The sequence below is a fragment of the Oncorhynchus nerka genome, linkage group LG12, assembly GCF_034236695.1.
Source record: "Oncorhynchus nerka isolate Pitt River linkage group LG12, Oner_Uvic_2.0, whole genome shotgun sequence".
NCBI classification, from domain to species: domain Eukaryota; kingdom Metazoa; phylum Chordata; class Actinopteri; order Salmoniformes; family Salmonidae; genus Oncorhynchus; species Oncorhynchus nerka.
In genome coordinates this window covers 6,307,744-6,321,752 of record NC_088407.1, presented here as the reverse complement: position 1 = coordinate 6,321,752, position 14,009 = coordinate 6,307,744, and the positions used below count along the sequence as shown (strand labels likewise).

Genomic DNA, 14,009 nt, shown 5'->3' with positions numbered 1-14,009 from the left:
TGTTGAATATAAAATGAAAAATAAATAATGTTGAGACAAGAAGAAGAAGAAGAAGAAGAAGAAGAAGAAGAAGAAGAAGAAGAAGAAGAAGAAGAAGAAGAAGAAGAAGAAGAAGAAGAAGAAGAAGAAGAAGAAGAAGAAGAAGAAGAAGAAGAAGAAGAAGAAGAAGAAGAAGAAGAAGAAGAAGAAGAAGAAGAAGAAGAAGAAGAAGAAGAAGAAGAAGAAGAAGAAGAAGAAGAAGAAGAAGAAGAAGAAGGGGTGGTGTGTGTGGTGACTGTAGTCTCTCTCCAGAACGGCTCTGTCTCCCGCCAACTATTGCACATTCATTATTTCATTATGTGAACTGTTGACTGTTAAGATGTTTTTATTTTTATAAATTCACCAGTAGTAAATGTACCGTTAATCCCCAAAACCTTTGGTTACATCAATTGTGGTTGTACATGTCTGTGTGTTCGATTTTATACTCCTGTCAGCGACTGAAATAGACGAAGCCACTAATAGGAAAGGGTGTCCACATACTTGCAATGGGGCGGCAGGGTAGCCTAGTGGTTAGAGCGTTGGACTAGTAACTGGAAGGCTGCAAGGTCAAACCCCCGAGCTGACAAGGTAAAAATATCTGTCGTTCTGCCCCTGAACAGGCCGTCATTGAAAATAAGAATTTGTTCTTAACTGACTTGCCTAGTTAAAGAAAAGGTACAAAAAAAAAAAACACAAAAAAATGAGAAGGCAGGATAGAGAGGGGATAGATCTCACGGTCTCCAAACAGGTTGTACTCCTCACAGCCCGGGGCCAGTTTCTCTGCCTGACGACAGCACAGCCACACGCCTTCCATCCAGAACTGAGGATGGAACTTAGCAACGATCACAGAGTTGTCCCTTATCTCTGAAATACATCCAACATCAACACAAGAAAGAAAGGAAAAACATCTGGTTAATCAGAATACCTGATTAAAAAAAACAACAACATACAGCCTACCTACAGATGTAGGATCTTAATTTGATCACTCTTTTGTTACTGACAATTTTCATGCACAACTTTCACAGTATTCGAGGTTTTTACAAATTTTTTTTAAAAGAAAAGAAAACCTAAAAGCGTTGTGATTTTAAAAATAAAAAAAATAAATCAACTCCTACGAAACAATGTGGATTAATGATAATCCACATCATTATTCCCCTGCTGCAGCAAACTGGCTCAAATTAAGATTCTACATCTGTATGCTGGGACAACAACAGATATAGAGGTTACAGCATAGCATAGGATACAATGACTAGATGATTTAGAAATAAACATGGCTGACCTTCCTTAATGTTTTGGACCCAGGTCCTCCTACTCTCATAGCTGGGAGCAAATACATAGAGAGTGCTTGTGTCATACACCACCTGGGGACACACACACACACACACACACACACACAATTAACACTGTACACTAACACACCACCTAGTAGAGGAGGGGGGGGGCACCATTAACACTGTACACTAACACACCACATAGTAGAGGGGGCACCATTAACACTGTACACTAACACACTACCTAGTAGAGGGGGGGGCACCATTAACACTGTACACTAACACACTACCTAGTAGAGGAGGGGGCACCATTAACACTATACACTAACACACCACCTAGTAGAGGAGGGGGCACCATTAACACTGTACACTAACACACCACCTAGTAGAGGAGGAGGAGGGGGGGCACCATTAACACTATACACTAACACACCACCTAGTAGAGGAGGGGGGGCACCATTAACACTGTACACTAACACACCACCTAGTAGAGGAGGGGGGCACCATTAACACTGGACACTAACACACCACCTAGTAGAGGAGGGGGAGGGGGCACCATTAACACTATACACTAACACACCACCTAGTAGAGGAGGGGGCACCATTAACACTATACACTAACACACCACCTAGTAGAGGAGGAGGGGGCACCATTAACACTACACTAACACACCACCTAGTAGAGGAGGGGGGCACCATTAACACTGTACACTAACACACCACCTAGTAGAGGAGGGGGGCACCATTAACACTATACACTAACACACCACCTAGTAGAGGAGGGGGCACCATTAACACTGTACACTAACACCACCTAGTAGAGGAGGGGGGCACCATTAACACTGTACACTAACACACCACCTAGTAGAGGGGGGCACCATTAACACTGTACACTAACACACTACCTAGTAGAGGAGGGGGAGGGGGCACCATTAACACTATACACTAACACACCACCTAGTAGAGGAGGGGGGCACCATTAACACTATACACTAACACACCACCTAGTAGAGGAGGGGGCACCATTAACACTATACACTAACACACCACCTAGTAGATGAGGGGGAGGGGGCACCATTAACACTATACACTAACACACCACCTAGTAGAGGAGGGGGGCACCATTAACACTATACACTAACACACCACCTAGTAGAGGAGGGGGCACCATTAACACTATACACTAACACACCACCTAGTAGAGGAGGGCGGGGGCACCATTAACACTGTACACTAACACACCACATAGTAGAGGGGGCACCATTAACACTGTACACTAACACACTACCTAGTAGAGGAGGGGGGGCACCATTAACACTGTACACTAACACCACCTAGTAGAGGAGGGGGGCACCATTAACACTGTACACTAACACACCACCTAGTAGAGGGGGCACCATTAACACTGTACACTAACACACCACCTAGTAGAGGAGGGGGGCACCATTAACACTGTACACTAACACACCACCTAGTAGAGGAGGAGGGGGGCACCATTAACACTGTACACTAAACACCACCTAGTAGAGGAGGGGGGCACCATTAACACTGTACACTAACACACCACCTAGTAGAGGAGGGGGGCACCATTAACACTCTACACTAACACACCACCTAGTAGAGGAGGAGGGGGGGGCACCATTAACACTGTACACTAACACACCACCTAGTAGAGGAGGGGGGTGGACACACACACAATTAACACTGTACACTAACACACCACCTAGTAGAGGAGGAAGGGGGGGCACCATTAACACTGTACACTAACACACCACCTAGTAGAGGAGGGGGAAGCACCATTAACACTGTGCACTAACACACCACCTAGTAGAGGAGGGGGAAGCACCATTAACACTGTACACTAACACACCACCTAGTAGAGGAGGGGGGGGCACCATTAACACTGTACACTAACACACCACCTAGTAGAGGAGGGGGGCACCATTAACACTATACACCAACACACCACCTAGTAGAGGAGGGGGCACCATTAACACTGTACACTAACACACCACCTAGTAGAGGAGGGGGCACCATTAACACTATACACTAACACACCACCTAGTAGAGGAGGGGGCACCATTAACACTGTACACTAACACACCACCTAGTAGAGGAGGGGGCACCATTAACACTATACACTAACACACCACCTAGTAGAGGAGGGGGCACCATTAACACTGTACACTAACACACCACCTAGTAGAGGAGGGGGGGCACCATTAACACTGTACACTAACACACCACCTAGTAGAGGGAGGGGGGCACCATTAACACTGTACACTAACACACTACCTAGTAGAGGAGGGGAGGGGGCACCATTAACACTATACACTAACACACCACCTAGTAGATGAGGGGGAGGGGGCACCATTAACACTATACACTAACACACCACCTAGTAGAGGGGAGGGGGGCACCATTAACACTGTACACTAACACACCACCTAGTAGAGGAGGGGGGCACCATTAACACTATACACTAACACACCACCTAGTAGAGGAGGGGAGGGGGCACCATTAACACTATACACTAACACACCACCTAGTAGAGGAGGGGGGCACCATTAACACTATACACTAACACACCACCTAGTAGAGGAGGGGGAGGCACCATTAACACTGTACACTAACACACCACCTAGTAGAGAGGGGGCACCATTAACACTGTACACTAACACACCACCTAGTAGAGGAGGGGGCACCATTAACACTATACACTAACACACCACCTAGTAGAGGAGGGGGGCACCATTAACACTGTACACTAACACACCACCTAGTAGAGTAGAGGAGGGGGCACCATTAACACTATACACTAACACACCACCTAGTAGAGGAGGGGGGAACCATTAACACTATACACTAACACACCACCTAGTAGAGTAGAGGGGGGGTCTACCCATCATACTGGCTGTATATGTAACACCACCTAGGCACCATTAACACTATACACTAACACACCACCTAGTAGAGGGGGGGGCACCATTAACACTGTACACTAACACACCACCTAGTAGAGGCGGGGGGGTCTACCCATCATACTGGCTGTATATGTAACACCACCTAGTAGAGGGGGGGGGTCTACTGGCCATCATACTGGCTGTATATGTAACACCACCTAGTAGAGGAGGGGGGGGGGTCTACCCATCATACTGGCTGTATATGTAACACCACCTAGTAGGAGGGGGGGTCTACCCATCATACTGGCTGTACCATGTAACACCACCTAGTAGAGGAGGGGGTCTACCCATCATACTGGCTGTATATGTAACACCACCTAGTAGAGGAGGAGGGGGGTCTACCCATCATACTGGCTGTATATGTAACACCACCTAGTAGAGGAGGGGGGGGTCTACCCATCATACTGGCTGTATATGTAACACCACCTAGTAGGAGGGGGGGTCTACCCATCATACTGGCTGTATATGTAACACCACCTAGTAGAGGAGGGGGGTCTACCCATCATACTGGCTGTAACACCATGTAACACCACCTAGTAGAGGGAGTAGAGGGGGGTCTACCCATCATACTGGCTGTATATGTAACACCACCTAGTAGAGGAGGGGGGGTCTACCCATCATACTGGCTGTATATGTAACACCACCTAGTAGAGGAGGGGGTCTACCCATCATACTGGCTGTATATGTAACACCACCTAGTAGAGAGGGGGGGTCTACCCATCATACTGGCTGTATATGTAACACCACCTAGTAGAGGGGGGGTCTACCCATCATACTGGCTGTATATGTAACACCACCTAGTAGAGGAGGGGGTCTACCCATCATACTGGCTGTATATGTAACACCACCTAGTAGAGGAGGGGGGTCTACCCATCATACTGGCTGTATATGTAACACCACCTAGTAGAGGAGGGGGGGGTCTACCCATCATACTGGCTGTATATGTAACACCACCTAGTAGAGGAGGGGGGGGTCTACCCATCATACTGGCTGTATATGTAACACCACCTAGTAGAGGAGGGGGGTCTACCCATCATACTGGCTGTATATGTAACACCACCTAGTAGAGGAGGGGGGTCTACCCATCATACTGGCTGTATATGTAACACCACCTAGTAGAGGGGGGGGGTCTACCCATCATACTGGCTGTATATGTAACACCACCTAGTAGAGAGGGGGGGTCTACCCATCATACTGGCTGTATATGTAACACCACCTAGTAGAGAGGGGGGGTCTACCCATCATACTGGCTGTATATGTAACACCACCTAGTAGAGGAGGGGGTCTACCCATCATACTGGCTGTATATGTAACACCACCTAGTAGAGGGGGGGGGGTCTACCCATCATACTGGCTGTATATGTAACACCACCTAGTAGAGGAGGAGGAGGGGGGGTCTACCCATCATACTGGCTGTATATGTAACACCACCTAGTAGAGGAGGGGGGGGGGGGTCTACCCATCATACTGGCTGTATATGTAACACCACCTAGTAGAGGAGGGGGGTCTACCCATCATACTGGCTGTATATGTAACACCACCTAGTAGAGGAGGGGGTCTACCCATCATACTGGCTGTATATGTAACACCACCTAGTAGAGGAGGGGGCTGTCTACCCATCATATGTAACACCACCTAGTAGAGGAGGGGGGTCTACCCATCATACTGGCTGTATATGTAACACCACCTAGTAGAGGAGGGGGGTCTACCCATCATACTGGCTGTATATGTAACACCACCTAGTAGAGGACCAGGGGGGGGTCTACCCATCATACTGGCTGTCTACCCATCATACTGGCTGTATATGTAACACCACCTAGTAGAGGAGGGGGTCTACCCATCATACTGGCTGTATATGTAACACCACCTAGTAGAGGGGGGGGGGGTGGGTCTACCCATCATACTGGCTGTATATGTAACACCACCTAGTAGAGGAGGGGGGGGTCTACCCATCATACTGGCTGTATATGTAACACCACCTAGTAGAGGAGGGGGTCTACCCATCATACTGGCTGTATATGTAACACCACCTAGTTGAGGGGGGAGGGGTCTACCCATCATACTGGCTGTATATGTAACACCACCTAGTTGAGGGGGGGGGGGTCTACCCATCATACTGGCTGTATATGTAACACCACCTAGTAGAGGAGGGGGGGGGGGGGGTCTACCCATCATACTGGCTGTATATGTAACACCACCTAGTAGAGGAGGGGGGTCTACCCATCATACTGGCTGTATATGTAACACCACCTAGTAGAGGAGGGGGGTCTACCCATCATACTGGCTGTATATGTAGCACCACACCTGGAAGGGATATTTGTTCTGACAGGATATGACTCCGTCATTCTTCACGATCTCCACACACCTGACTTTCTGCAGGTCGATGGACCCCTTCTTAAACCTCTTCTGTGAACAACGAACAGAGAGACAGAACACGGTGAGGTTTTGGACAGGAGAGAGACAGAACACGGTGAGGTTTTGGACAGGAGAGAGACAGAACACGGTGAGGTTTTGGACAGGAGAGAGACAGAACACGGTGAGGTTTTGGACAGGAGAGAGACAGAACACGGTGAGGTTTTGGACAGGAGAGAGACAGAACACGGTGAGGTTTTTTGAGGTTTTGGACAGGAGAGAGACAGAACACGGTGAGGTTTTGGACAGGAGAGAGACAGAACACGGTGAGGTTTTGGACAGGAGAGAGACAGAACACGGTGAGGTTTTGGAGAGGAGAGAGACAGAACACAGTGAGGTTTTGGACAGGAGAGAGAGAACACGGTGAGGTTTTGGAGAGGAGAGAGACAGAACACGGTGAGGTTTTGGAGAGGAGAGAGACAGAACACGGTGAGGTTTTGGACAGGAGAGAGACAGAACACGGTGAGGTTTTGGACAGGAGAGAGACAGAACACGGTGAGGTTTTGGACAGGAGAGAGACAGAACACGGTGAGGTTTTGGACAGGAGAGAGACAGAACACGGTGAGGTTTTGGACAGGAGAGAGACAGAACACGGTGAGGTTTTGGAGAGGAGAGAGACAGAACACGGTGAGGTTTTGGAGAGGAGAGAGACAGAACACGGTGAGGTTTTGGAGAGGAGAGAGACAGAACACGGTGAGGTTTTGGAGAGGAGAGAGACAGAACACGGTGAGGTTTTGGACAGGAGAGAGACAGAACACGGTGAGGTTTTGGACAGGAGAGAGACAGAACACGGTGAGGTTTTGGAGAGGAGAGAGACAGAACACGGTGAGGTTTTGGAGAGGAGAGAGACAGAACACGGTGAGGTTTTGGACAGGAGAGAGACAGAACACGGTGAGGTTTTGGAGAGGAGAGAGAGAACACGGTGAGGTTTTGGAGAGGAGAGACAGAACACGGTGAGGTTTTGGACAGGAGAGAGACAGAACACGGTGAGGTTTTGGACAGGAGAGAGACAGAACACGGTGAGGTTTTGGACAGGAGAGAGACAGAACACGGTGAGTCTGATAGGAGAGATAAAGGATATAGGAGCAGTCTGATAGGAGAGATAAAGGATATAGGAGCAGTCTGATAGGAGAGATAAAGGATATAGGAGCAGTCTGATAGGAGAGAGAAAGGATATAGGAGCAGTCTGATAGGAGAGAGAAAGGATATAGGAGCAGTCTGATAGGAGAGAGAAAGGATATAGGAGCAGTCTGATAGGAGAGAAAGGATATAGGAGCAGTCTGATAGGAGAGAAAGGATATAGGAGCAGTCTGATAGGAGAGAAAGGATATAGGAGCAGTCTGATAGGAGAGAAAGGATATAGGAGCAGTCTGATAGGAGAGAAAGGATATAGGACCAGTCTGATAGGAGAGATAAAGGATATAGGACCAGTCTGATAGGAGAGATAAAGGATATAGGACCAGTCCATACATAACCTCCATCGTACAGGGAAAGGTATGTGTCTGCCAGTCTCACCTCTGCTCTGAACTCATAGTATGTGAGCTTGGTCTTGGTGAGGACGAACACTCTCTCCTTGTAGTTCAGCGGTGACGTCAACCTCTTCTGCTGAGACCGCTTGATCAGGGTCTCCTCCAATAGCGTGTCAGCACTCATCTTGGACCCACCCACTCCCTCCACTCTGCCATCGAACACTGACTGGACCCACCCGGACCGGAGAATATAATAGAAAATAGTAGAAAATAATAGAATAGAAAATAGTAGAATAGAATATAGTAGAATAGAATAGAAAATAGTAGAATAGAATATAATAGAAGATAGTAGAATAGAATAGAATACAAGCATGTTGTCAAAATGCTACTATATGAAGGTGCTTAAATCTGATTGAAAACAACCCCAGGTACTTTGCCCTTTGGTGGGTTGTGATATCAGCTTTGAAGTGATCTGATAATGGTACATTCAGTAGAAGTCCTCTCTCTTCTCACTAGATCAATAAATCCTTTACAGATCACCTCCTTCGGAAAGTATTCAGACCCCTTGACTTTGTCCACATTGTTTTTTTATAGAAATGTTTGCACATTTATTAAAATGTACAACAAAATTGAGCTCAGGTGCATCCTGTTTCCATTGATCATCCTTGAGATGTTTCTACAACTTGATTGGAGTCCACCTGTGGTAAATTCAATTGATTGGACATGATTTGGAAAAGGCACACACCGGTCTATTTAAAAGGTCCCACAGTTGACAGTGATGGTCGTCCGGGTTAGGGAGGGTTTGGTCGGTAGGGATATCCTTGTCTCATCGCGCACTAGAGACTCCTGTGGCGGGCCGGGCGCTGCGCACGCTAACCAGGTCGCCAGGTGCACGGTGTTTCCTCCAACACATTGGTGCGGCTGGCTTCCGGCGCGCTGTGTTAAGAAGCAGTGCAGCTTGGTTTGGTTGTGTTTCGGAAGACGCATGGATTCTGACCTTCGTCGCTCCCGAGCCCGTACGGGAGTTGTAGCGATGAGACAAGATAGTAACTACTAACAATTGGAACTGACTTGCCTAGTTAAATAAAGGTAAAAAAATAAAAAATACCATGAAATTGGGGAGAAAAAGGGGGGTAAAAAGAATACAGGTGTGCCAAGCTTGTAGCGTCATACCCAAGACTCAAGGCTGTAATCGCTGCCAAAGATGACTTTCGTGACGAATTTACTTTGCTGCTAGCTGTTTGTAATGTTTTGTCTGCGGAGAGCTGTCCTCACATAATCGCATGGTTTGCTTTCACCGTAAAGCCTTTTTGAAATCTGACACGCCAGGTGGATTAACAACAAGCTAAACTGTGTTTTGGTATATTGCACTTGTGATTTCAAGAACATTTTATATTTTTAGTAATTTAATTTAATTTGAATTTGGCGCTCTGCAATTCATCGGATGTTGACAGAAAATGATCCCGCTAAAGGGATCGGTGCGCCAAGAGGTTTTTAAGCGGCTGAGCAATGAGAGGAAACTGTAATGTTTGTGTCTATCGTGTATTTCCGTTAGCTGAAATTTTATTCATTTTTTTAAAGCCTGGAATAAAAAAGACAAACTATAATTAAATTACACAAATATTTTAGCTCCTGTATAGCAAATAGCATGTATATAGATTGAATGTAGGCCTGTTCTCTTTGTGCCAAAAACTTCATTCAAACACTTACTTTTTCTGGATGCATTTATATATATATATTTATATATATATATATATATTGTCTTTTTTATTCCAGGCTTTAAAAAAATGAATAAAATATTCAGCTTTAAAAAAACGAATAAAATTTCAGCTACACGATAGACACAAACATTACAGTTTCCTCTCATTGCTCAGCCGCTTAAAAACCTCTTGGCGCACCGATCCCTTTAGCGGGATCATTTTCTGTCAACATCCGATGAATTGCAGAGCGCCAAATTCAAATTAAATTAAATTACTAAAAATATAAAATGTTCTTGAAATCACAAGTGCAATATACCAAAACACAGTTTAGCTTGTTGTTAATCCACCTGGCGTGTCAGATTTCAATTTATATATATATATATACACTGCTCTGGGTAAATAATTATTCCTTGGATAACAATATTTACTATTATATATTGATTTATCTTCATGTGGTGCGCACTGCACACCAATAATTATCACAGCAGGGTAGCCTAGTGGTTAGAGCGTTGGACTAGTAACCGGAAAGTCGCAAGTTCAAATCCCCGAGCTGACAAGGTACAAATCTGTCTTTCTGATCCCTGAACAGGCAGTTAACCCACTGTTCCTAGGCCGTCATTGAAAATAAGAATTCTTAACTGATTTGCCTAGTTAAATAAAGGTAAAATAAAAAACAGCATACCACTGCTGGCTTGCCTAAGCAGGGTTGGTCCTGGTCTGTCCCTGGATGGGAAACCAGATGCTGCTGGAAGTGGTGTTGTTCCAGTAGGAGGAACTCTTTACTCTGGTCGGGGAAAAAAATATATATATATATTTGGGGACATTGCCCTGTCTACTTTCAGATGGGATGTTAAACGGGTGTCCTGACTCTCTGTGGTCACTAAAGATCCCATGGCACTTATTGTAAGAGTAGGGGTGTCCTGGCTAAATTCCCAATCTGGCCCTCACACCATAATGGTCACCTAATCATCCCGTTTACAATGGGCTCATTCATCCCCTCTCCGATGTAACTATTCCCCAGGTTGTTGCTGTAAATGAGACATGTGTTCTCAGTCAACTTACCTGGTAATAAATAAATTGTGAATTTTTAAAAATGTTTTATTTTTAATGTTTCAATCAATCCCGGGTTGCCAAATGTCATTCATTCATACACACACGTCAACAAGCACGCAACAGGAGCATCTGAAACAAAGTTAATCAGTCCCTCTGAGATTACACTGTACTGCATGCTGGCCTACTCATGCGTGACAGTGTGTGTGTGTGTGTGTGTATATATAGATCCTTTTAGTTTGTTTTCAGGGGAATGGAACATCCTGTTGGCTTTAAATACATTACACTACATTCGGAAAGTATTCAGTCCCCTTGACTTTTTCTACATTTTGGTACATTACAGCCTTGTTCTAAATTGTATTAAATTGTTCCCTCAAATTTACACACAAAACCCCATAATAACAAAGCAGAATTCTAAGTTTATTTATTGCTAATTTATATAGATTTTTTAAAATTAAATCTAATTTACATAAGTATTCTTTACTCAGTATTTTGTTGAAGCACCTTTGGCAGCGATTACAGCCTCGAGTCTTCTTGGGTCTTTTAGGAGCCTTTTGGCAAACTCCAAGCGGGCTGTCATGTGAATTCTACTGAGGAGTGGCTTCCGTCTGGACACTCTACCATAAAGGCCTGATTGGTGGTGTGCTGCAGAGATGGTTGTCCTAAAAAAGTTATCCTATCTCTATCAGAGGAACTCTGTCAGAGTGACCATCGGGGTCTTTGTCACCTCCCTGACCAAGGCCCTTCTCCCCTGATTGCTCAGTTTGGCCGGGTGGCTACATTTACATTTACATTTAAGTCATTTAGCAGACGCTCTTATCCAGAGCGACTTACAAATTGGCTTAGATCTAAGGAGAGTCTTTTGATGGTTCCAAACGTCTTCCATGTAAGAATGATGGAGGCCATTTTGTTCCGCAGCTTCGAAGGTCCCCAATAAATGTTTTTGTCCCCAGATCTGTGCTTTGACACAATCCTGTGTTGGAGCTCTACAGACAATTCATTCCACCTCATGGCTCGGTTTTTACTCTGACGTGAACTGTCAACTGTGGGACCTTTTATATAGACAGAAACATGTCAACGGAGCTCAATTTCGAGTCTCATCGCAAAGGGTCTGAATACTTATGTAAATAAGGTATTTCAGTTTTGTCTAAAAACCTGGTTTTCGCTTTGTCATTATGGGGTATTGTGCGTTCATTGAGGGAAAAACATATTTAATCAATTTTAGAATACGGCTGTAAGGTAATAACGTGGGAAAAGTGAAGGGGTCTGAATTACGTTCAGAATCTGCTGGGCTTTCTGGAATAAGGTCAGGCATATATTGTGGTAGAAAGGGCAATAGAGGATCAAATTAATTTAATTATCTAATTATTCGAGGTCACGCGTGTGTGAGTGTGGCGCTTTCAGTGAACGGAATTTCCCTCAAACTTATTTCCTAATGTCTCGATGCTGACCGCTTCTATTTATTTAACTGCAATACTTCATTACAGTCAATTTACAGGCTAGTCCAAAAGGCATGTTACTACTTTGTATTTGTGGTACATTTTGACCAAATAAAACATAATTTACGCGCGGACATAGGCAGTAGGCGACCCACAGTGCGATAAGACACACACTCACACCTGCCGCGGTGGTGATTTCTCTATGGACTTTGAGTAGATCTCCGTAGCCGATTCCGTTCCCTTCCAGACAGAAACCCGGTAACTAGACTACATATCTATTCTCGCAACTCAGACAAACATTTCTCGGTTGTGTCGACATCTCGTTTATTGTACTGAAAGTAGCCAGTCGTTTCACCCGCAATTTAAATTTCCAATATGATAAAGGAAATGCCTCTTACCTTTTCTTCTGAGAGTGAACTGATATTCTTCTGACTCCACTGACTGTCACTATGTGACCAGCAGAACCAGGAAGCGACACAGACTGTACACTATTTCACACGGTGCCGCGCGGTGAAAAACCACTTCTCATTCATTTTCAATTGAAGAGACGCGGAGACCAACGCGGACCGTTGGACGGCGCGGAGGAGGCGAAAAAAATTGTAAACGTTTCCCAACGTTATGCAAATCACCAGCGGCGACCGCTGAGCGATGACCAATCATATCGAGTTGTTTCCATGACGAATTTGACGCAATGCGACCCAACATTGGAGACTTTCTTCAACAAAGATGGCGGACAAAAATACTAGGACAGATGCAAATGTAAGTTATTATAACATCATAAAAAAATAATGCAAAAATAAATAAATATATATATAATATAGTTGAAAGTAATATCTTAGTTAATGTAGAGACAAATGATTATACATTGTTTTTTTCTTCGTAATGTTAATTTACGAAAATCGTTATTTAGCAAGCTGGCTGACTAGTTCACATTAGCCAGTTAGCTGGTTAGCTTTATGGGTGTTGTGACATGAGTTTGACGTTGTCATTCTGTCTGTTTCATGTTTTAGGGACTCCTAAGAAACAACCAGCAAACCAGACTGTCGTCTTGTGAAACATTGGATGTAAAGAATCTAGCTTGCCTTGCTGATATTTGCCGTGCAATGCATCTGAAGTAACGTAGCAAGCTAACTATTTTCTTGCTTATTGTGCAGCGGAGGACAGAACTACCTGTATGCCTTCGGATGTGTATCTAGCCGATCTGTGTATGGACCCTAAAACGTTTGGTGTACATATTAGTTCAGAACCTCAGCTATCATAGCCAGTTGTATCAACTTCAAAACAGTGTGAATGACATTAATGAAGCCTATGGATTGAGTAGAATATAATATAACTTTGTGCCAAGGATGTAAGTCGTATATACATGTAGTTATTACCATGCACGAGGTCCCCACATTGTAGCCTGTACATTTGAATATATTCACTGATCATGTACTCTACCTTGGCAAATAAAGGTGCGGTTCAGGTATGAATGTCTTTGAGATTATTTTTCAGTCATATCCAATACCAGGAGTATCAAACTCCAGTCTTTGAATGATGCTGTGTCTGCATGTATGTATTACAATTATACATTTCAACAGGGTTTACCACTCTTGGTCCTGGGACATCAGTGGTTACACATTGTAACTAATAGACTAGAAACAGGATTTATCTAGTTAAAGGCTGATTTATAATTCATATATTGTTC

General features: G+C 44.7%; 1 protein-coding gene and 1 long non-coding RNA gene across 4 annotated transcripts in view; one reads left to right on the top strand and one right to left on the bottom strand.

Moving 5' to 3' along the window:
- tec (tec protein tyrosine kinase) overlaps positions 1-12,804 on the bottom strand; it is a 57,097-nt gene extending 44,293 nt beyond the window's left edge. For 2 of the 3 annotated variants that reach the window (XM_065025187.1, XM_065025188.1), the window contains exons 1-5: positions 12,721-12,804; positions 8,180-8,359; positions 6,557-6,658; positions 1,298-1,379; positions 754-882 (exon numbers count right to left, since the gene is read on the bottom strand). In XM_065025187.1, the coding sequence (XP_064881259.1) occupies positions 754-882; positions 1,298-1,379; positions 6,557-6,658; positions 8,180-8,317 (451 nt within the window). In that variant the 5' untranslated portion in view covers positions 8,318-8,359; positions 12,721-12,804. Of the gene's footprint in view, positions 1-753; positions 883-1,297; positions 1,380-6,556; positions 6,665-8,179; positions 8,360-12,720 lie in introns of those variants that run through there. The other variant, XM_065025189.1, reaches the window with a different exon arrangement.
- A 75-nt stretch (positions 12,805-12,879) lies between these two features.
- Positions 12,880-13,790, top strand: LOC135574233 (uncharacterized). The gene is made up of 2 exons (XR_010465249.1): positions 12,880-13,081; positions 13,333-13,790. It is a non-coding gene; the product is annotated as an uncharacterized LOC135574233 (long non-coding RNA).
- The last annotated feature ends 219 nt before the right edge of the window (positions 13,791-14,009 follow it).